We start from the raw sequence: 23,935 nt of genomic DNA on the forward strand, positions 1-23,935 counted from the left end.
GCGTTAAACACATGTGCAGCAGATCAGCATCTAGTGATGTGCAGAGAGCCCAGTATTTGTATTTGTATCTGTATTTGTTGAGGCAACAAAACTATTTGTATTTGTATTTGAATAAAAGTGAATAAACTACCTTATGAAGGAGGTCACTATTGCTTTACACTTTTCATTTATTGCCTATTTTCTACAACCTAACTCTGTGGAAAGGAGAAGAGATACAACAGGTGATGGAGAGTCTCTTGAGAGCACGTCATGTGTGTCAGTAGTTCAGCTTTATCTCTGGGGAACACTCCCAACTCTGGGACTGATGTCCAAATTAGGAAATGTGCGTCATGTAGCAGGTGGATGTGACTCCCCTCACTGAGACCTGCTGATAGACGTCACAGCGGAGCAGAGGAGAGACACTGAGATAGTGATGTAACCGACCTGCACTCTGGTATTTGACATGATTTATTTATCTTCCTGAACACAAATAATTTTTTAAATATTTGTATGAAACAAATATTCGTAAAAAATCCCCACTATTTGTGCTTTGCAGAATAACTTATTTGTATTCGGGCACACTCCTATCAGCGTCTACTCCTTTTTGTGTGTGTGTTGTTGTTTTGTAAAGTAGTTCAGCTCTTTTGTTTTTCATTAATTAAAATAATTTGATATGTATATGTGAAATTAATTTTAAGTAATAAGTATAAATAATAATAATAAGAAGTCTTGTCATCTCCACCCTCACATCCCGCCGTTCTTACCTTTTCTGCAGACTGCGCCGTGCCGAAGAAGATGGGTATGAACGCCAGCCAGACGATGCAGGTGGTGTACATGGTGAAGCCGATGGGTTTGGCCTCGTTAAAATTCTCCGGCACCCCGCGGGTCTTTATGGCGTAAACAGTACACGTCACCATCAGTAAGATACTGTAACCCAGCGAACAGATGATCTGCAGATCCGTGATGTCGCATTTCAACACGCCTCGCGCTAGATCCGGGTTGATGGTCTTCTGCTCGTCGTAGTCTATGATGGTGTTGGGCGGATCCACCCCGAACCAGATCAGCACCCCCAGCAGCTGCACCGAGATGAGGCTGGAGGTGATGGCCAGCTGCGAGGTGGGGCTGATCAGCCGGGGCGCCGTCACAGACTTCTTGCCCTGCTCAAAGATCCGGTAGATGCGGTTGGTTTTGGTGAGGAGGGCGGCGTAGCTGATGCACATACCCAGACCCAGAAAGATCCGCCTGAACGAGCACACGCCCACGTCCGGCTTCGCTATCATGAGGAACGTGATGATGTAACAAAGGAAAATCCCAGTCAGGAGGACGTAACTCAGCTCGCGGCCGGACGCTCGCACAATCGGCGTGTCGTTGTACCGGATGAACGTCGCCATGACGAAGATCGTGGCGATGATCCCGAGCATGGCGAGGAAAACCGGGATCACCGCCCACGGAGAGTGCCACTCCAGCTTGATGATGGGAATGGGCTGGCAGGACGTGCGGTTGGCGTTGGGCCTCATGTTGTAGGAGCACAGCTTGCAGGTGAACTCGTCGTGTTGGTACTGGTAGCCGTCACAGGGCTCGCAGTGCCAGCAGCACGGCATCCCCTTCACCACCTTCTTCCTCTCGCCGGTTTTACAGGGAAGGCTGCACACGGAGCTGGGAATGTCCTGCTCCCCCCGAGGCCACTGCATGTCCTCGATCTGTGGAGGGAAACAGGAGACGACCGTTAGATTGAGTCCAGTTAAAAAACAACATTAACATCGATGCAGCAGAACCAGAGATATCATCTTTTTATTGCACATATTCTTCTTCTTCATTGTCAAAACCTGGTTGCTTACATTACCCACAGTGCACCAGGAGATTGTGGCATGTGATGCTAATGTAGCCTAGAGCTGCTAGCCTCCAGCAGATCCAGCTATCCTCACTTCTTTCTGACTCCACATTTATTTATTTTTCACACTTCAGCTTTAACGGACGCTGTGACATCATCAGTGACATCATCAGCTCCCTCTTAAGACACAAAAGGCTTTATACCATGGATGTATAAAGATACAAGAAGAGCGCCGGACTGTGAAGAAAATTTGACATAGCGGCCATTTACAACGTGATGCATTCTGGGCCCAAAAAGACTTTTTCATAAACTTACATGGAAGAAGTTGAACTTTTTTGGCTTCATGCGCAACTTTCATAGGACTGAACGGAGTCGCCGCTGTATCCAGTTCTCTTTATACATCCAGAATTTATACGACTTTTTACACTCTGAGGAGGAAAATCACTGCAGTTCATATTTAAATTAAAACTTCATTTGATTTTATTTTTCTGCAACAGTCATTTGACATATTTAAGTTCAGTTATTAGCTTCTTGCTAATACTAATACAAGATTTCCTGCTGCTGCTCTTTCGCAATAAAAGTCTTCTGTTACAGTTGTATTTAATTGGTTAAATTGTTGATTAGGCACCATCTAGTGGTTGATTGTGGTATTTTCAGTAGTTACATCCATGTTCCGCGTCATGTGATTAGACAGGAAACAGGAAGTTAATGCTCAGCCTCCTGAAAGACCTGCAGTTAGTTCATCTGCATCCATCTGCACACATTTTATGTGTGTGGTAGCATCGTCTGTATGTATCTTTGCTTTTTATGCTTAAGTGCATTTCTAGAGTTTCATTTCATATAATTTGATTATTTTGTGAGAATATAATATATGTTAGCTACATTCTCTATTAGCTCATACACAGCGATAACTACGACTATATTTTCTCTTGTTCATAGACTTATTTACATATTTACACGATTTAATTGTAGTTAAAAAGATAACTTGATAAGCTAAGCACATAATAGCTTGTTGTCGAATGCAGTGCAGTTTAAGTGATCACACCTTCTGTATCTGTTTCTAGTTTTACTCTTCCTGTGGGCAAAATACCATCCAGTCTATGGAGTCTTGGTGAAAGTGAGGAGTTTATCTGGCTGTCAAAACACCTCACTCACGTATGGAGGACAGCACAAAAAGACTTCAACTGGCAAAACACAGGAGGGCTTTTATTATGAAGCTGTCACAGGAAGCGCATGGTATTTGTCAGTGATGTTAGCGCTCAAAACAAAACAAAACAACAACAGTTCTTTTGTTCATGTTGTGTCAGAGGAGGTAAATCTGTCGGGGAGTAAAGAACAACTTGTTTTACTGTGAAAGATCCATGTTGAAGGTTTTTACCGCCTGACGTCTTCATTTAAACACAAACAGCTGCTGCTGTGATGTGATTCAGCCAATCAGCTGCTCAAACACTGTTTGCTGTAAAATGAACGAACACGTCCTCAGAATTAAACGACCACATCGGTCGACTGGACCATGTGACTCCAGAACGACACATACAAACGTTTTCTAACATCACTGTTAAACAATGACGATGTTTTATGATGTGACGACGCTGTGGTTTATGGACAACCTTCGTCGTCATGGCAACGAGAAACACGACAATCGTAGTTATGGTTGTCCCAGTGGTCTCTTGCAGCTAAGTTCACTTTTTTACCATCTATCTATCTATCTATCAAACCCCAACCGGCCTCCTGATATGGAAATTTGTCACCTTATAATTACTACAGCTGCTCGATGGCGTCTGTCAGTCAAACGTAACTACAGGTTGTTTTTGACGACTGAACTTTCGACTTATACTGTTGTTTATGTTGAGAGGATGAGCCAGAGTAAAAGTACCAGTACAAAAATACTCTATTACCAGTAAAAGTCCTGCAGGGAAAAATCCTACTACAGTAAAAGTACATAAGTGTTATGATATATCAAAAGCCAAAAAGGTTGGAAACCACTGGTTTCATCTTTAACAATGTGTTGTATTTTAAAAGCTTGTTATATTATCCATTGTGTCAAATCTTCATCTGAAAAGTAACTAAAGCTGTCAAATAAATGTAGTGGAGTAGAAAGTACAATATTTCCCTCTGAAATGTAGAAAGTAGCATCACATGGAAATACTCAAGTAAAGTACAAGTACCTCTAAACTGTACTTAAATACAATATTTGAAAATGTAAAAAGAACCTTCACCGTCCTCTGAAACACATTAGAAGTCATGAAGTCGTACGTTAGCGTCTCTGTCTCAGATTTACAGCAGAGATTTCATCTTCTGCTGTAGCGTCGATGTTAAACGAGGGATTTAGTGGAACATCGATACGGATAAATTCCACCTGGATCACAGCTCGACTCTGAGAGGACGACGTACTGATCTGCATTCTCTGTTTAGTTTTAGAGAGTTTTCGTGTTCAGGAGTCCTTCAGCAGTCTGTCACATATCATCATACGTTACTGCAGTTGTTTTAATTCAGCAGGTTATTTATAAGACTACAGGTGTAAATGAGCTGCAGCTCATCTGATCTGCTGGGAAGTGTTTTCTGCGTTTTGGAAGTGAAAGTGTGCATTTATCCCACGTTACTGTATGTGTGTGTCTGATAAAACAGGACTGCAGATGTTACTCCTGTTAATATTTCAGACACAGATGTTTCTTGAGGATTCGTGGCTCCTTTTAGGTGCTAATCACTTGAACTACGCCTGTAAGAGAAATGTTATATGTATTTTAAAGCATTTGTGTTTTGAGGAGCAACATATATGAAGAAGGGATGGAAATGTATACAAATAACTGCAGCAGGAAACTGAGATTGGAATTTAACATTTGAGAAAAGCAGGTTTTAAATCTGCAACAGAACACCAGGTTAAAGATCAGGAAGCTGCAGCCTGTTGGTTCTGTTTCTCTCCTGCATGTGTTCCTGATATTTAATGTTTGAGCAGCTCCAGTTTCAGTGACAGTTAACATTATTAACCGTTAAACCAAACATATTATCTCATCAGAACTCATTCAGTCACTGATGTTCTTGTTGAGCTGACAGCAGCAGGATATTTAACTCATATTTCCTCTCACAGGCTGCAGATCAAAGTGTCGTCTCTTCAACCGATATTCAAAGTAAAACAGTAGGAAACTGTTTCTTCTGCAGTCTGATAAATATCCTGATGAGTTTGTGCCTCTGATGGTAAATAAATCCTGCTCAGTTTCCTGCTGACCGCTCAAGTGCATCACAACCTTATTAGGGACCGAGCGCAAAAGGCAGAGGACTAATGTAAAACAGTAGTTCTCTGCCTAAGGGCGAGGACCCATTTTTTTTTGTGTGTATTTGTTTGTTTGTTTGTTTGTTTCTTTATTATTATGCCATTTAAACCCTAAATTTGACCCCCTAAACATGCTCAAAAACTCACCAAATGCGGCACGCACATCAGGTCTGGTAAAAAATTTGATAAAATGTAAAAATGAACCCCTAAAGTGCCAAAATGTGCTCTCTAGCGCCACCTATGTAACTAAAATGGCCACCACGGCCCGTAGGAATGTCATGGAGGGATCAAACAAAAACTCAATTATTCGTCTCATCAAGACCTACAAATCATACACTGACACCTCTGACCTAAATTCATCAGGAAGTCTGCAATCAGACTTTCAAAGTAAGACTTTGCTCCAATTTTGGCCCCTGAACAAACGCTATCTCCTACTCCTTAATGGTATCAGCTTCAAACATTAATAGATGACTTATGACACTATGCTGAAAAATTTGTTAAAAACTTTGTAATAACTCGAATGGTTTGGATTTTATAAGCCCTGAAAGTTGCAGTGCCACATCACCCTTACAATGTAAACCAATGGGGAGGCAATCTATGGGCATGAACTTTGTGTCAAACAGAGGCTTCTGACGTCTAAACTATAAGTCTGACCACTTTCAAACCTGTATCAATGGATTCACAATGAAATTTCCTACTAAAATATGATTTTTAATGTAAGATTTGGCCAGAGTCATGGGATTTATGAGGAGATTTCACAAGAAGCGTACTCTAAAATCCTCCTCTCCAACTGCTCCTGGTGATGTCACTCCCTCAGTGCTGTGAAACATTCCGCAATACACACTCATTATAAAATCACAGGAGGAGCAAGAAAAGACTTTAAAACTCACACTCTAATATCTCAAAAACAGTAAAAGATAGAAAAAACATGTAAATTCAAGATTTGTAGGTCAAAGTCTCGTGACTCATTTAAAGTTCAAATGAAGTTTGTATCTAAAACTATGTGGAAGCAGTAAATGTTCAAAAAGGTGTGGGTTCACTCACACTCTCCATTCAAATATATGAGTATTTTTCTGTGTCCAGCTGCAGTTACTTATTGTCTCTACACACCTGACAGTACACATGTCAATCAAACTTTCAAAATAAAAGCACACTACACTTGTAAGAAATATCCCTCATTTTTAAAAAGCAAAATGATCTGATCCCGACGGGCCAGAGCGCGAGGTCCCGACCAACGCTGCTTGCATCTTTAATTCACATTTACACTTCCTGTCTGCCCATGTGTAATATAATATATATAATATCTGCAACATTATAAACTCAAAAAACTGACTTCTGCTATTTTTATACTTTTCTTTTAAATATAAACTGCTTTTATACTTTATTTTTTTATAACTTTGGATAGCAGGTTTCGTTGTACAGAACAACTGATATGTTGATCTGTTCTGTGGTGATGAATCAGCTTCAGCAGATGTTTGTATAAATTTACATTCCCTCCTCACATGTTCTGCGCAGGAGAAATACACTTTTAGCAGCTGTTTAGCACCTAAAAAGGAGCCACGACTCCTCAGTAAATAAACAGCCTGAAGAGTTTCTGTCTGCAGCCGACACGCTGACTTTCATGCGGAGGCAGACAAGAGTAAAAAAAAAGGTCTTTACGGAGGGTTTGAGCTTATTCTTAATATTTAATTTGAAAAGTGACAGATCAGATTTGTCAGAAGTATCCTGAATATTTAATTTTCAACATGCTGTTATGTCAGTAAATCAGTTCACAGAGATCCAGGACCTCGTTGAATCCCTGCTCAGACCCCGTTATTATGTATTGATGCTGATTATTTTGGCAGATAGCTGGTTTGTGTTTGAAGGATTTTGAAAGGACTTGGAGGGATTTCAGATTCTACTGTGACCCAGAGCTGATCAATTACACAGAGCCGAGGACATCCTCAAACACATTATCTACAAAGACCAGTCGGAATCAGTCTTTGGTTCCAGGAGCCGGCGGCTACACTCCAGAAAAAAAAAAAAAGTGGAAAAAGGTGGATGTTATCGCCCCCCCATTATCAACCAGACTCTCCCCAGGCTCCCTGTGTACTAGCAAAAAGCTGAGTTGATAACCTGGGATAGTCGGGGGGATAAAAAGCTGCGTGGAGCTAACAGCCTGAGTCAGCCGAGGGCTCGGATTTAAAACTCCAAACAAAAAACTCTAATCTTCCTCCTGAAGGCAGCAGGACAACTCTGAGGAAAAAGAATCGATTCCGCTCACGTCACTCACACTTTTCCTTCATTATGATCGTATTTATCAGCTGTTGCTTCCACACATCACTCCCACATTTTCATCCACTTCACACTAAAAGTGACACAAATCCGTCCTCAGTGAAAGATCGCAGACAGGTTGAATATTTAGAGTCTGAAATAACTTGTCATGTAAGAAACCGGCTTCACTGTAGAGGATTGATGAGCAGCAGAGAGAGGAATCAGACTGCACATTCAAAGCGTCGGCTCAGTCATTTAACTGGAAACGCCATCTGTCTCCTGCAGCCGTCGCAGCGGTCAGGAGGGGCTGCCGGCGCGTTCAATAATTCACTCGGGTCTTTGAAGAGGTGTCGCAGCTGGTAGAGAGGTCTAAAATCTCTCACTATGAGTCCAAACAAACGTCCACATGTTAACTTCTAACGTGGGCCCTCCAGCTGAAGATCAGCCGGGCTCACAGTCCTGAACTCTGACTGTCTGACAGATAAAAACAAGAGAAGAAGAAACTTTACTACAAGCTGCTGTGTGATCTGATCTGCATGGCTGCTGCTGGTTCTAGTAACCTGAGTCCAAATGATCTCCTCTGCAAATCTTCATATTTAGATTTTTATAGTTATTTAATTGCAGTATGTATATCAGGGGAGTCAGAGAATCAGCTACATGACTTTCCAACACTGATCATCCCAAACAACCAACTACTGATAGTTTCTGGAGTGTTTATGATTTAATGTTTGAAATATGATACTAAGATGTAATTAATTGTTTGTTTTAGTCACACTTGTCGGTAAAAAAGTAAAAATATCAGCTCCTGCTCACTGCTGACCTACAGATATGAATAAAGTTGTACTGAATTGTCTTCAGTTAGTTTATTTAAGCCTGTTTATGTCACTACATAACATATGTTTTTATTTTTAGAGTAATAAGGCTCCTCAGATATGTCATTCATCTGATTGTCAGGTTTTAGAGGAAGTTTTTATCAAAGCAATGATTTTATATAAATTACAGTTGGACTGTTTTTCCTGATCAATTAATCTGCTGATTCTTTTTTCAATTAATTAATTGAATCATTTGGTCTATAAAACATCACAGTTTCTGAGAACCCGAGCTGACGTCATCACATGTTATAAAACCCCAAAATATTCAGTTTATTATCATATCAAGAAAAAGCAGCAATTTCTCTCACTTGAGAAGAATCTAGTTCTCAGATGTGTAACTACATTTCCCATAATGCTTTGGGAGATAAAGGCAGAAAGTCATGTTGAAATCACGTACTATGATGGAAACTCAGTATGTGAACTACTGGTCAACATACAGCAGCATCGATGCTGTCGGACGCACTGAGCTGTAATTATCACGTTAGTGGTTGGAAACAGGTAACCATGGTAACCCGTGCAGACCATAAAGTCTGAACTAATTTAAACAATATATTACGCCTGGCAAAGTTGAACCTCACTTATATTGAAGCATCAGTAACGCTGTCCTGGTCGCTGCTCGCCATCGTCTGTGATGTTGTTGTTGTTGTCGTCGCCACTACTGCATTGCATTGTGGGATATTTATGCTGGTGTGTACATACTGAAACAGTATGCGCTTCACATACTGTTGGTTTCAGACAAACTAAAAGATCTGACTCTGTTTTAATGTGTAAATGCACATCTGCTGCTGTGAGACGTGTCTTTAAAGTGTCTTTAAAGTGTCTTTAAGTGACCTTAAAGTGTCTTTAAAGTGTCTTTAAGTGTCTTTAACGTGACTTTAAAGTGACTTTAAAGTGACTTTAAACTGTCTTTAAGTGTCTTTAAAGTGTCTTTAAGTGACTGTAAAGTGTCTTTAAGTGTCTTAAAAGTGTCTTTAAGTGTCTTTAAATGTCTTTAAGTGTCTTTAAAGTGACTTTAAACTGTCTTTAAGTGTCTTTAAATGTCTTTAAAGTGTCTTTAAGTGACTTTAAAGTGTCTTTAAGTGTCTTTAAGTGACTTTAAACTGTCTTTAAGTGTCTTCAAAGTGGATTTCTGGACATTTATGTATTTATTGAAGTCATCGACATCGTCTGTCTGTTTCCTTCAAACACTGTTAAACTGCTGCAAAATAAATATACTTTAAACACTGTGGTTTGGATTAAACTAAGTTCTCTCTCATGTATACTTGAATATAGTTCAAGTGTGAAGTAAACAGTGAGTTCATGTCCTCTGTGGACTTTCTGTATAATAACGTCACATTAAATGTTCATTTTTAATTTTCAATTTAAAAAAAGTGTCAAATGTAAACAGACTGAGTGAATAAATGAATCATGTGACTGAAGAGCTGAAAACATCAGATCTGTGTGGAGCGATGATGAGGAGGCTGTAACCTTCCTCACATCAATACATGAAACTAACAGAAACGTCATATTTCCATCATGTTTTCCATCGTTGGAGCTTTGACTGTTCTTTTAACGACATCATCTCGTTGTTTCTTCTTCTTCTGCGACGGTTTAATGCTACCAGCTGGAGAATTAGCGCCACCTGCTGTTTATCTGCTGATATTCACACAGCAGCAGTGGATGGAAACAAACATTCAGGACATTTTATACTGACTGAATCTAGCAGCTTTCCTGCGGTCACTAGAGGGCGCCTTCACTTGAACGTAAACAAATGTTTTGATGCATCTGCTGATACGTTTTGGGTTTTTTTTTTTTGAGGACAGTCTGATAAGATGTTTGACTTGTTAAAGATTTAAAAAGAGTGAAGACAAAAGATGAGAGTGCAGAGAAGTGAAAGATTAGCAATAAAACGAACAGAAAGAAGACGAGCTGATTATTTCTTTTTTTTTGCAGAGGAGATGAGTTTTCTCTCTCTCTCTCTGTATTTCTGCCTCTCTCAGCCTCTTTTCTTCTGTTTTCCTTATCAGTCCCCGGCAGACCTCTGCCTGCCTCTGCTCTGCTGTCACACTCAGCTGTCGATAAAACCGTCTGCCCACCTTCGTGTCATTGTAGGCTGCTGCAGGTCAGGTGAGCTCTTAAAACGGCTTGATATTAACATCACTCTGAATACACACGCTGTAAACTATAAACTGTATAAACAAACAAACAAACAAACAAAGCAGCTGTGAGGGAGAATGAAGGGAAACGTGTCCTGTCTCTGCAGATACGGCAGGTGGGACTGCTTCTCTTTCTTTGTTCAACAATATCCTGCCACACATCTCTCTCCCTTCTTGTGTGTGTGTGTGTGTTTTATTTTGTAACTGGTGTTCAGGGATCTCACGTTGTTGTTTGTGTAGACGCCTGTAAAATTTAATAATCACTCCACAGTAACAGAAATGTTCCCATATGGTTCGCTGGGATTCAGTCTCATCAGATGTTTAGTGTATGTGGGTGGAAACTCTGAGCCGTTAATCCTCCTCCTCCATCCTTCCACTCATATTTAACTGCTGCAGTTCATTCTGCAGCCTCTAGGGGGCTCTACTCCTCCTGAATACTCTGAGGGAAGACTGATGGGATCTACACACAGTTGCTATGGATACCATGCACAATCCATCATCTTTTTTTGGGGGGGTGGCCTGAGTTTTCTTTGCCCTTCACCTCCAGCTCATTTCTCTCTGCCTTCTTACTTTCGATCCTGCCTCTGAGGCTTCATTACCATCCTCCTGCAACTGCAGTGAAGAGTTTCTAACATATGACTTTTCCCTTCTCTGATTGGTTAGTTTCCCTGTTTGTCTTCCTCTGTCCAAACATCCTGTTTGTCTGACTATCAGAGGAGGCGTCACTTCAGCGTCACCGACCATCATGTTCCAAATATGCTGGATGTTATTTAATAATATTCATGATATAAAAGTGTATATTATTATCCTGGAAGTACAAGTGTTTAAAGGACACATATTCTGCACATTTCCAGCTCTATATTTATATTCTGGGGCTCTACTGGAATATCTTTGCATGATTTCCAGTTACAAACTCCTTATTTATCTTCTACTGGTCCTTTATGCAGCCCCTCAGTTCAGCCTCTGTCTGAAACAGGCCGTTTTAGCTCCTGTCTCTTTAAGGCCCGCCTCCTGATGAGCCCACTCTGTTCTGATTGGTCAGCTTTCAGGAAGCTTCCTCCGGCTCCGGAGGCTACGTAAACAAACTATAGTAGCAGGATTTCACTTCTTTTCCTCCTTCTTTACTCCAAATGTCAACTTCTCATATCCATCTGTACATGTTGGAGCTGAACAACACATGGAAACACCTTAGCAACCACCTTAGCAACCAAGGCTACAGAACGGACGGCCATGTATGGACATGTGACAAGCTGATGTCATTGTGAGGAGGAAGTAGGGATAACTTTGCAAACGAAGCAGAACACAGAGCAGATATGTCGCTGAAGAAGGTAATGATGAACATATCAACATGTTCAGCTCTTCTCATCTAACATCTGGGTTTGAGCAGCTGGACAGTCAACAGGAAACAGATCCGAGACATTTTAGTAAGAAAAATCAACCTGAAACTGTTAAACTGAGGGGGACAAAAGTAGGATTTTTGAAAAGTAGTAGTTGAGCAGAGTAAATGATGTCCTTGGAGAATCAGGGTGAATGTCCTCCTTCATATTCAGCGCTGTACAATCATCAAGCGTAATGGCTCCTGCCGCTTGTGACTAACTGCTTCTGTTAATTATAAAAGTCGTCAAAACTCAAGCATCTCTCAACTGAGTCAACCGACATCTCACCACCACACACACACACACACACACACACACACACACACACACACACACACACAGAGGCAAGTTTCCTGCCCATTACTGTGTGTGTGCCTCAGTCATTAACTTTGTGACTGTGGATCATGATTAAATTGATTAATTGAATGGAAAAGGAAATAACTTCCTCCTGTGAAGCTGTGTGCAGCTCAATGTACACACTCACGCAAATTAGCAGCGCGCTCCAGTGACAGGAAATAAACGAGACACCGAAAAAGAAAAACAAGACTAATCAGACGAGTATCACCACGGCGACCACGTCATCTCAAACTCCAACAATGTGGTTTTTACACACGAAACAACAAACACACAGAGAGACGTCATGTTCTGATTCCTGGTTAAAATTAATGAATGAGGGATTAAAATATAACTGAAATCAGAAGAAAATCATCTAAATACATAGTTTCTGGTTTTTGACAAGTTTTAAATTGTGATATTTAGATGTTTCTTCACTGGAAATGACAACATGGCCAACAGTAAGTAGGTTGTTATTAGCGATGGTCATTTACCTTGATGAGGCTTTAAACACCAGATAACAGGAAACTCTTCTTCATCACTCAGAGAGTTTCTGAACAGATTAAAGGATTAAAAAGTATCTTCATCTCAAAAGACCAGTGTGTAGAATTTAGTGGCAGAAATGGACAGCCTGGTCGCCAGAATAAAACGTTGGCATTGTACGTTTCTGCAACTCACAGAAACGTTGAATATCTACTTTTCAACACGTGAAATACGTAGCATATCAACATTTCAACAAAACGTACATTAGCATTTCCAAAATACATATCATCTCAACATTTCTAAAGTGACATAATTCACATGTGATCTATATGAGCTGATCTTTCCTATGTGGGAGGAGGAGGGGCAGGTGGATGGTCAGTGAGTTGGAAATCAGCAGAGAACACCTCGAAACTGAAACCAATGCCCGCTTCCCGTTTCAACTGACAAAAGCGGGTGTTTTTAGCGAGACGTCAGGACATTTGCAGCCGTTTTTCTGGCAAGAAAACTGGCTTTTTTTAGTGAGACAGTAACCTAACCCCTAACCCTAATCCCAACCCCTAACCCTAACCCTAACCCCTAACCCTAACCCTAACCCTAACCCTCACCCCTAACCCTAACCCTTACCCTGACCCCTAACCCCTAACCCTAACCCTCACCCCTAACCCCAACCCCTAACCCTTAACCCCAACTCCTAACCCTAACCCTAACCCCTAACCCTTAACCCCAACTCCTAACCCTAACCCCTAACCCCAACCCCTAACCCTTAACCCCAACTCCTAACCCTAACCTTAACCCTAACCCCTAACCTTAACCCTAACCCCTAACCCTAACCCCTAACCCTAACCCCCAACCCTAACCCCTAACCCTCACCCCTAACCTTAACCCTAACCCCTAACCCTAACCCCTAACCCTCACCCCTAACCCTTAACCCCAACCCCTAACCCTTAACCCCAACTCCTAACCCTAACCCCTAACCTTAACCCTAACCCCTAACCTTAACCCTAACCCCTAACCCCTAACCCTAACCCCTAACCCTAACCCTAACCCTTACCCTGACCCCTAACCCCTAACCCTAACCGTAACCCTAACCCTAACCCCTAACCCTCACCCCTAACCCCAACCCCTAACCCTTAACCCCAACTCCTAACCCTAACCCCTAACCCTCACCCCTAACCCCAACCCCTAACCCTTAACCTAACCCAAACCCCATTCACATGTTGAAACGTAGATATTAAACGTTGAAACGTTTGCAGAAACGTTCAATGCCAACGTTTCCTTCTGGCGACTGTGTTGAAACGGAACATAATCCTCATAAGTATGTTTTAATTAGTGTATAATCATCTGAAAATAAGAATTGTTGTGTCCTCGTTATCTTAGAATGAGCCTTTATATCTACCGAAGCCCAGAATGGACAAACCAAACACTGGCTCTAGAGACGGACTGTCACATTTTTTGTGAGTTTCTGAGCCACCGTAGCTTCTCCTACACGCTTGGAGAGAGGAGGGGTTCGGTTGTCCAGTTTGTTGCATTCTGCAACCTCCACACTGGTGCAAGGTTTACTTCACAGCAAGGGGTTTTTTTCATTTTACATTATTTTGAGTCCCAGATGTTCAGAGTCTCAGGTGAGCTGCTGCGACTCAGGATTATTTAAAAGGAAATCATAAAACATTGTGTACATTAGCTGGGAGGGAGAGCAGTGTTTTCTCTCCACAGGTGTGAAATTGGCTGCCTTTGTTCTCTCTGAATAAATCTGAATAAAACACGCTTCTAACCCTTCTTCAAAGAAAAATTACAAAAAAAAAAGAATATTTGAATAATTCTATTGGTTTCAGCTGCGTTCCCCAGACACAACAGCGTGAAAAGAACTAGTAGATTATGTAACTGAAAAGTGAGACTGTATACATCACTGAGAACAGACGATGGCCACAGTAAACAACTCACGCCCAATTTATCTTTGAAACAAACGGTTCCCTGGATGTTCATAGTGTGAATCTGCATTTACAGGCTCTGCTGCGCCGTTAACCGACTGGACAGAAGCCAGCGACCACAGCCGAAGGTTTACAGATAAATCAGACTTCATTTACAGACAGTCAATGATATGTGGAAGGAAATCTGAATATGTTTCCCTCAGGCTGCTTCTCTCAGAGCTTCACTGAACTCTACAACGCTGTTGTTGTAGAAAAATAATGAACGTTCAGACTACGTTTATCTTAAACTAATGTTTAAAACATTGTTTCCATGTGAAAAGGAGAGCTGTGTCCACAGAGAAACACCTGGACAACATAAAAACAGTCACATCTCTTCTTCTTCGTCTTCTCTTCAGCTGCAAAACGACAAAACTGCATCACTGCCGACGTCTGTAAGGACGGGACAGACAGCACAAACTTTATTTAAGTAACAAATGAAGCCAGAAGGACTTTTTCTGCATCATTTCTCATGTTTTGATTTACTGAATCGTTAAATATGAGAATATTTTAAATTGTATATTTTAAACTGTAGGCCTGCTGTATTAATGGCTGTTTGCCTGTTCACCAGGCTGATCTCTAAATGCCCTGCCTGGCCAAAAGTATGTGGACATTAATGTGCCGCTGTAACAGTCTTTTATGTCTCCTTTAACAAACACTAACTTTGATCACAGACCTCTCTCTCAAACTAAGACCTGTATTCATCCAACATGCATTCAAGGTTCCTGTTGTCCTTCATGAATGTAACAGTGCATGTCGTCACATGACTTCCTGTGTGTGGAGGTGACAGCGAGCAGTCCCTCCCTCCCTCCTAACCCTAACCTTAGTATCACAAATGCTGTTTATTGTCTTAAAGCAGATCATCTGTGAAGCTGATTTTGCTCTGATGCTGTTTCCCTTCATCGATCTGTCTGATGTCTGCTGCTGAAGAGGAGAATCATTCAGGAAACTCTGATATAGTAAAATTAGCTCCCGTATCATTTCCCTCGCTGTGGTTTCTGCGGTTGCCATGGTCACACAGCGAGTCACGGCGGCAAGCTGAGAAAGTTCAACCGTTGTGAACTTCAACAGCAGCAGCAGCAAAGAGCCGTGACTGTTCATAAGAGCAGCAGCTGCTCGCTGTCTGGAAGCAATTTAACAGGATTCTGTTCAAATAAAACCAAAATATATAAATGATCAATTCCTCAGGAGAACGCAGGACAAGTGATTTACAGAACAGATACGTACGCTGTAGCAGACAAAATACATCTTTTCTTTGTGTTTCCTCGGACAGTGTTTCCCTGTTGAGCTGCAGGTGGAAGTATAGTAACAAAAAGAGGAACTTTGGCACTAAAAAGACTGTAACGTTGAAAGATATCTACTTGATTTGACTCATCTGGACGCTGAAGCTTCATATTAGCTTCAGACTGTGGATTTTGTCCTCCATCACTTCCATTGTAAGGTCATTATGAAGGGATCTTCTGATGGTCAGTATGAACAGGAGGAATGATTACAGCTTTAATGTTCATCTGGGCTCCTGACTGCTGGTTTAAGACACACTTGGAAACTTTAAGATGAATCCACTCCGGCTCAGTTTTTAAATGAGTAAAACATTTGATTATTGGACGGACGGACGGCTGAAACTGAAGGAAAAAGCTTAATGTGAACGTTCTCTGATATCTATAAATGAGAGAAAGTGTTTTTGTTTATTTCAGTCCCAGATTTTTCTGATCAGTGTGAGGATTGGATGCTGTGATGTTGGCTTCGTTAACCCTCGCCGCTCCGGACCGCTGATGAGCCGCTCGTGTCCGCTGAGGTCCGTCTCTGTCCGCTGCCAATCTCTCCATCTGACTCATAATACAGCTGGAAGGGCTGCGAGGGATCGCTCTCACAGAGATCAAGGTCAAATTTCATTACTCCTAATGAGGCTTAGCACCCATCAGAATCTCTGCTCTCCATCTCGCTCCGGCTTTCAGACATGAAAGACGAGCAGGCGGCAGATTTCAGAGTTGAGCGAGAGATTTTCTGAGCCATTATAGATAACACTGTATCTTCTCCCTCGCTGCTGGGTCACAATCACCTTTAATTGTCAAGTTCATTCCACTGAAGACTTTATTCTTACTGCTCTGAAAACTGTTTTTGATATTTTGGATCTGTGTGAAGAGACGCTGTAAACAGCGTCTGGGACAACAGAGAGAAGAGGGAGTTTCCTGCAGGAACATTAGTGAGATATTGTCTCTTTTAAAAAAGCCCCCAAACGCTTTCTTAAGAAAATTCAAGTCATTTAAAGCAAATGAGGTTTTGTGTAATTGGGGACTAATGTGTTTTCTGCTCTGCTGAGAATTCATGTCAGCGGCTCGATATATATATATATATATATATATATATATATATATATATATATATATATATATATATATATATATATATATATATATATATACACTGCTTCAGTTTCTGCATCGGAACTCTAAACATGCTGAATTCATTATCTTTGCAAATGTGTGTCTGTGCATGTGTGTCTGCATGTGTGTGTTTGTGTATGCATGTGTGTCTGCATGTGTGTGTATGTTTGCATGTGTGTGTGTGTATGCATGTATGCGTGTGTGTGTGTGTGTGTATGCATGTATGCGTGTGTGTGTGTGTGTGTGTATGCATGTATGCGTGTGTGTGTGCGTGTGTATGTATGCATGTGTGTGTGTGCGTCTATGTGTGTGTGTGTGTGTATGCATGTGTGTGTGTGTGTATGCGTGTGTGTGCGTGTATGCATGTGTGTGTATGTATGCATGTGTGTGTGCATATGTGTGTGTGTGTATGCGTGTGTGTGCGTGTATGCATGTGTGTGTATGTATGCATGTGTGTGTGTGCATATGTGTGTGTGTGTATGCGTGTGTGTATGCGTCTATGTGTGTGTGTGCGTGTATGCATGTATGTGCGTGTGTATGTGTGTATGCCTGTGTTTGTGTGTGTATGCATGTGTTTGTGTGTGTATGCGTGTGTGTGTGTGTGTGTGTATGGAGTTACCTGCAGCTACCAAAACAGCTCACATGGTAAATTCAATATAAATTTAGTATAATTTCCACAGAACTAACTCCAGCACTGTTCCTCCATGTCTGGATATGAAGATTTTGAGGTAGAAGTTAACTACGACTCACACGGTGAATGTCAGCTTCAAATGTGATCATGTGCACCGCTACCACAAACTAAAAGCCTAAAATGAAAAGACTAATATTAAAATGATAGGTCTTTAAGTTCTTCCTGAGATCCCAGCAGAGGATGTTTCCACAGAAACATGAGGAAGTTCTAGAAGGAAGAAGCAGAAATCTGAGAGTTGACAGAATAATATGAGGCTTCGATAGAGGTGAACTGTAACATGGGGGCACCTTGATCCATGTCACCATCAACTAAACTCAACAAACTGAAAGACTCTCACTGTTTCTTATGATAATTGACAAACAAACATGCGATCAGAGGGCCGTGTGAAGATGACATCCATGTCTGTCTTTTGATTTCTCGTCATATCTCAGCCGTCGACTCTCCTCCTCCTCCGCCGTCTCTCTCTCTCCTCTTAAGAGCTCGTCACAAATTACCGTCGGCTGCAGAATGTTGCATCACTGGAATTTTTCAATTCAGAGAGATATTTAGTCGGACTGGAGATGTAAATGAAGTGCAGATAAATAAAACTGTGGTGACGCATGATGAGCATGTCTGAGCGATGGAGAGCAGAGAAACTGTTTTCTGCTGCTGAACTGAATATTGATTCAATCAAAGACACTTTTTAAACTGCAAATTCATGTTCGTACCAAAAGAAATGTATGACGAGAATTATTAAATAGTCTGGTTTGATCAAATGACTTTCTGTAAACAGATAAAAGATAATATAACAGCAGGCTGCAGTTAGATGTGAGCAGACAGCTCCTATAAAGTAACGTCATAAAACATCTTTTTAATTAGTGTTTCTCTCACAGACGTTACATTTCAGACTCAGTTTCCTGCTGCAGATTCCAGTTTAATATTTGTATAAATGTACATTTTACTGAAGCAAAACTTCAGTGCAAAAAGGAGAAACACAGGTCGACTGTGTAGCAGCTTAAAAAAGTCCTTAAATCCTCAGTAAAGGATGACATCCGGAGAAATGTGTTTGTTCATTTCTCTGTTTATTTTTACTGATATTACAGAGAGTTCATGTAGGATTTAAGACGAGGTCCCATGATGAAGTCTCCATCTGTCTGTGAGCGTCGACTCTCTCATTTACAACCTGAGTCGCTGTTTCAACACCGACTGAAATTCATTTTTGCAAAGAAATCAGTGTGTTTGTTCTCACAAAAACAAGATAAACAAGTTTCATTTATTTTTCTGCAGTGACAGCGTCTTCTGCATTAAAGTTCTTCAGGGGAAGTGAATTCATTTATTCCTGTAATTTGACTGGTTCAATATGTGTGTGGACAATAACTCATAGTTTTGTTATATCTCTTCAGCTCCGTCGGACAGTCAACCAGCTGGAGGCTAAACGTTGTTAGCTGTCAGTTAGCTCGTATGTGACTTCGGCCCTGGAGTAGTAGCTTCCCGACCACGGTCTGGACGCTGAAGCAGGAAACGTTAACAACACCATGAGACCAATGACGTTTAAATAAGGTGACAAATTTCAGCCTGGTCGCCAGAATAAAACGTTGGTGTTGTACGTTTCTGCAAACCACAGATACGCTGAATATGTACATTTCAACACTTGTAATACGGAGCATATTAACATTTCAACAATATGTATCATATCAACATTTCTGAAGTGATGTAAGTTACATGACATCTATATAAGCTGACTTGCTGTCTTATTAGGAGGTGGATGGTTTGTAATGTTGTTGGCAGAAAGTTGGAGATCAGTGCAGAGCACGGTGATACTGTGTGTTAAAAAGTGACGCCAGGGGGTCCTGACCGAGCGTCGATACGTGACGAGCTGGGAGTGAGAACATGTTGGACATGTGGTGTCATGATTCAGATCACAGGGTGTCGTAAAAACATTCACGTCAGTCTCTGAGTTATAACTCCAATGCCCGCTTCCTGTTTCAACCGACAAAAGCTGGTGTTTTTAGCGAGACGCCAGGACATTTGCAGCCATTTTTCTAGTGAGAAAACCGGCTTTTTTTAGTGAGACAGTAACCCCTAACCCCTAACTCTAACCCCTAACCCCTAACCCTAACCTTAACCCTAACCCCTAGCCCTAAGCCCAACCCTAACCTTAACCCTAACCTTAACCCTAACCCCTAACCCTAACCTTAACTCCTAACCCCTAACCCTAACCCCTAACCTTAACCCTTAACCCCTAACCCTAACCTTAACCCCTAGCCCTAACCCTAACCCTAATCCCTAACCCTAACCCCAACCCCTAACCCTAACCAAGTGGTTTTTGTGCCTAACCCTAACCAGACCTTAACCACAGCGTTTATTTTTTAACAGTGACTGCCGTGACACAGGGGTCCTGACCAAGCTTCAATATGTGATGAGCTGGGAGTGAGAACATGTTGGACGTGTGGTGTCATGATTCAGATCACAGGGTGTCGTAAAAACATTCATGTCAGTCTACAAGTTATAATTCCAAGAATTTCTGACAACAATATCTCAATAAAAAAGAACAGAAGAGTCGACACTCTCAGTTCCTTGTTCTCTCTACTTTACGAATAAATCTGATTCTGATTCCATGAGACACAAAAACTGTTTGTTTTGAATAACTTTGCCTCTCTGCTTTTTAGCACAGAGGATGTGTTTGTTGTCTGGATTACAGCAGCCTTCGTTTATCCATTTCTCTTAAAACTGCATCTGATGTGGCGTCTAAATCCTTTCCTGCCTGAAATGAGAGCAGGGAGAATCCAGGCTTTTAGGGTCATAGAGAGGCGAGGTTTCACTGCCTCTCTCTATACCCAGTGATGGTTTTGTTTTCCATCTTTCACATCATGAACACAGTCAGGCCTGCACTTTCTGGAAGATGAGCTCATCATATTCCTCCATCTTTCTGTTTCTCCATTTCGTCGCTGATCTCTCTCTCTGTCTCTCTCGTTGTTTTGCTGTATTTGCTTTCAGTGACCTTCGTCTCTTTAAGTGACGCTGATGTGTCGTCGTGACAGCTTCTGTCTCTTCCAGCTACATTACAGAGACGCTCGCAGACATCAGGGAGGAAAAAGGACAAGATCCAAATATGTTTCTCTCAGTCTCGGTGGTCTTCAGAGTCCAACACCCAATTTCAAACTGTGATAACAGAGTTTTGTGTCTTGTAGTGGAAAATTGCTTCATCACTCAATAAACACACAAAGAGAGCATTGTCAGGTTATGAAATAATATAATCAAATAATACAATCAGAAGTACAATGCATCATATTTCTGGAGACAAAGATAACACCTTGTTATCTTTTCTTTGTCTGAACAGTTGACACTCAGTCAGTCCTTTAAATACTGATGTACAGATGTAACTTTAACCCTTACAGGTCAGGAAACAACCTCGGATCAGTCTTTATTCACCACCATATAAAATAACACTGCTACCATATTAGATTAAGAACAAACATCACTGTCCTCTAAAGGCTCATCAGATTAACACACAGTAATCTGAATAACTATGATCTGTCACCAGAATAAACTAACTGTTAAACACTCAACCGTCTCATTTTACGCAGCAAAGAACGACGTTTAGAACAGACACAGCAACTAAACTATAAACTTACTCAACACAGGACAGATGTGTGTTTATGAATCACAGAGGAGAGATTCTGAGCGTGAGTGATGTCATAGAAATATTGAAAAAAGTTCATATTCATGGATTTTGTCTCCTATCACTCTTTGTTCCTTGTCTGACTTGGATTTGGGGGATAATCATGCTTTTAAGTGTTGGAACTACAGTTCCCATAATGCTTTGGGGGATTTAAAGTATCCATGACAACTATGACTGGATTACTCTGATAAGTTGTGCAGCGATAGAGAGTGAGAGATGATGATATTATTATACTACAGCTGCTAGAGGGCGTTGTCACGGCAACGTAAATATACAGTACGCATGTCATTTTAAGGCGCTTACTGACACAACTGATTCTGTTGATTTTTTTTTTACATTATTAATTTCTACAACACACAGATGACATTTGTGTTCTGGGGACTAAAGGTTGACGCTGCAAGAGAGTCGGTGAGGAAGACTTCCTCCCACCTGTCAGTCCTCGCTGGTTCACACAACACATGTTCAAACCCTGAATAAACAAAGCATCAGGACGCAGGATCAGTCTGAAGAAACCAACTGCTGAAGCTGATACACAAGACGTTTACTAGAGAGTAGGGATGCACGATATTGGATTTTTTGCCGATATCCGATATGCCGATATTCAACTCATTGTGGCCGATGCTGATATATGCTCATATTATTTTCCAGCTGGCTGAGGAGACTATTATACATGCAAGCATAGATTGTACTAATTATGATCAAGAAAGACAATATATGAAGGAAGAACTTAAGAAGACTGGAGTTCAGGAGCTCAGCATTAAAACTTTAATGAACCTGCCAAGTGGGAGCAGCAGTAGAGTTTTCATTGAGTTTATTAGACAGACAGGATTAATGTGCAGGATTTAATCTCTGGTCCACACTCCGGAGCAGAAGGTGGTGCTAATGCACCTAATACGCTGGTTGCCAACCGCCGTTATAAACCAAAAAGAAGAAGATTTTTTTTTCCAAACAGAGCGGTACATCCTGTCAGCCGAGGGGTTTCCTACCTGTGCAGCTGAACACAGCAGCTCCTCCGTGGACTGTTTCTCCCTGACGGTCCCGGCCCTTCCTCCGCAGGCTGCACTTCACTCAGCTGCTTCTTCCCACTTTAACCTGAATAACAAACCGGGACTTGATGCTCCGGTTGGATCCACACAGAGAACCGGGGCTAACGTTGGGCTAGTGGAGTGTTAGCTGCAGCATGGCTGGAGGGCAGCACAGCCAGCTAGCCTCTCTACTCTACCCTCTACTAGAAGAAGCACCGGGACCGTCAGGATGAAACAGTCCGTGGAGGGAAGCACAGAAGGCGACACATCGGCCTCTCATAATCAGCAGAAAATGTTCATTTCAGCCGATGCTGATATTTCATTTTAGAGTTTATATCAGCCGATAGCGATGACGTGCCGATAATATCGTGCATCCCTACTAGAGAGGGAGAGAAATGACAAGTGATGAAGTGAATGAATGTGAAGTGAAGTGATGGGATGAAGAGTCTCCAGCCTGGAGGGAGGATGGACATGTGGTCTGTGTCCTGCAGTGTCCTTCCTTTAATGATAAAATATAACATCTTACTCAGTTTGAATAGATTAAAGACAAAGAAATGACAATTGATGGGTGGATGAATGTGACTGATATAAAATCTATAATACATAATCTATACATTACAGTGTTGTGACTCTAATCCCGTCTGTGGAAATGTTATTAAACTATGTTTGTGTGTCCTCAGTTTGCAGAGTCATCATCACAAACAGCCATTTTCTAAATGAAGCTTGAAATCTCATATCATGGATATGAAGAGTTTAATCCACTTGATGAACTTCACAGTGACTGAGATTATTCTGTGGTGCAGCTTCCAGCAGATAATCCAACATTAGTTTAGTTTAACTGCATGTTTTTATTTTCCGTTTAGTATTATTTGTTTTATCTGACTTCTGCTAAACCATCACCTCATGATGATGTAAATAAATTATAGTTTTGAACATTATTTCATGTTATGTAGAGTTGTAATGTGCGTCTGTGCCTTCAGATAGATCGATCGAGTTATTTATTGATCCCAAAGACAGATTCAGGTGTTAAAGCAGCTACTTCACATCATAAAAACTAACCAGTTCAGTGAGAAACAAATACAAATACTGTATCTCCTGAATATAAGATGATATTTTATTCTTAAGTCACATTTATTAAAGTGGAGTCATCTTATATGTGATGATGAGACAGTAACATGTTCACACGTGCACGGCTGGTGAGTTTCTTCCAGTGTGTTATGCCCCAGCTGGATGGCTGAGTTATCTTTTTGTTTCTCCCAGTGTTCCTTGTCTTGTACTTCCTGTTTTATTTTGATACTCACCTCTTGTCTCGATCCAGGTCCTTCACTTCCTGCCCTCGTGTGTCTCCCTCCCATGTGATTACCTGCCTTTTGTCTCGTTGTGTATATAGTCTCAGTGTTCCCTTCCTTCAGCGTTCCGGCCTTTTTCCCCAGTAAGCCTTATAGTTCCTGACCTGTTTAGTCTTTGACTTCGCCTTTTGCCTACGGATTTGGATTATCTTGTTGTACTGACTGATCACCTGTGTATCGACCCTGCTGCAATCAGGGTCTTGCATACTGTGTTAGTCTGCATTTTGAGTCCAAGCCGTTGTTCAGTTCTTGACACATTGTGTTTATATTGAGCCTGTTAGAGCGTTTTTCCACACAGGAAGCGTTTTTAGAGGCGTTTTTGACGTTT

The 23,935-nt window shown here is 41.3% G+C and overlaps 1 protein-coding gene across 2 annotated transcripts in view; it reads right to left on the reverse strand.

Annotated features, from left to right (window-relative positions):
• Nucleotides 1–23,935, reverse strand: part of grm7 (glutamate metabotropic receptor 7) — a 324,109-nt gene that overhangs the window by 43,512 nt on the left and 256,662 nt on the right. For both annotated transcript variants that reach the window (XM_067586129.1, XM_067586128.1), the window contains exon 8: nt 744–1,679. In XM_067586129.1, coding sequence (XP_067442230.1) covers nt 744–1,679 — 936 coding nt within the window. The remainder of the gene's footprint in view (nt 1–743; nt 1,680–23,935) is intronic.

This window comes from Thunnus thynnus, chromosome 4 (assembly GCF_963924715.1).
Source record: "Thunnus thynnus chromosome 4, fThuThy2.1, whole genome shotgun sequence".
NCBI classification, from domain to species: domain Eukaryota; kingdom Metazoa; phylum Chordata; class Actinopteri; order Scombriformes; family Scombridae; genus Thunnus; species Thunnus thynnus.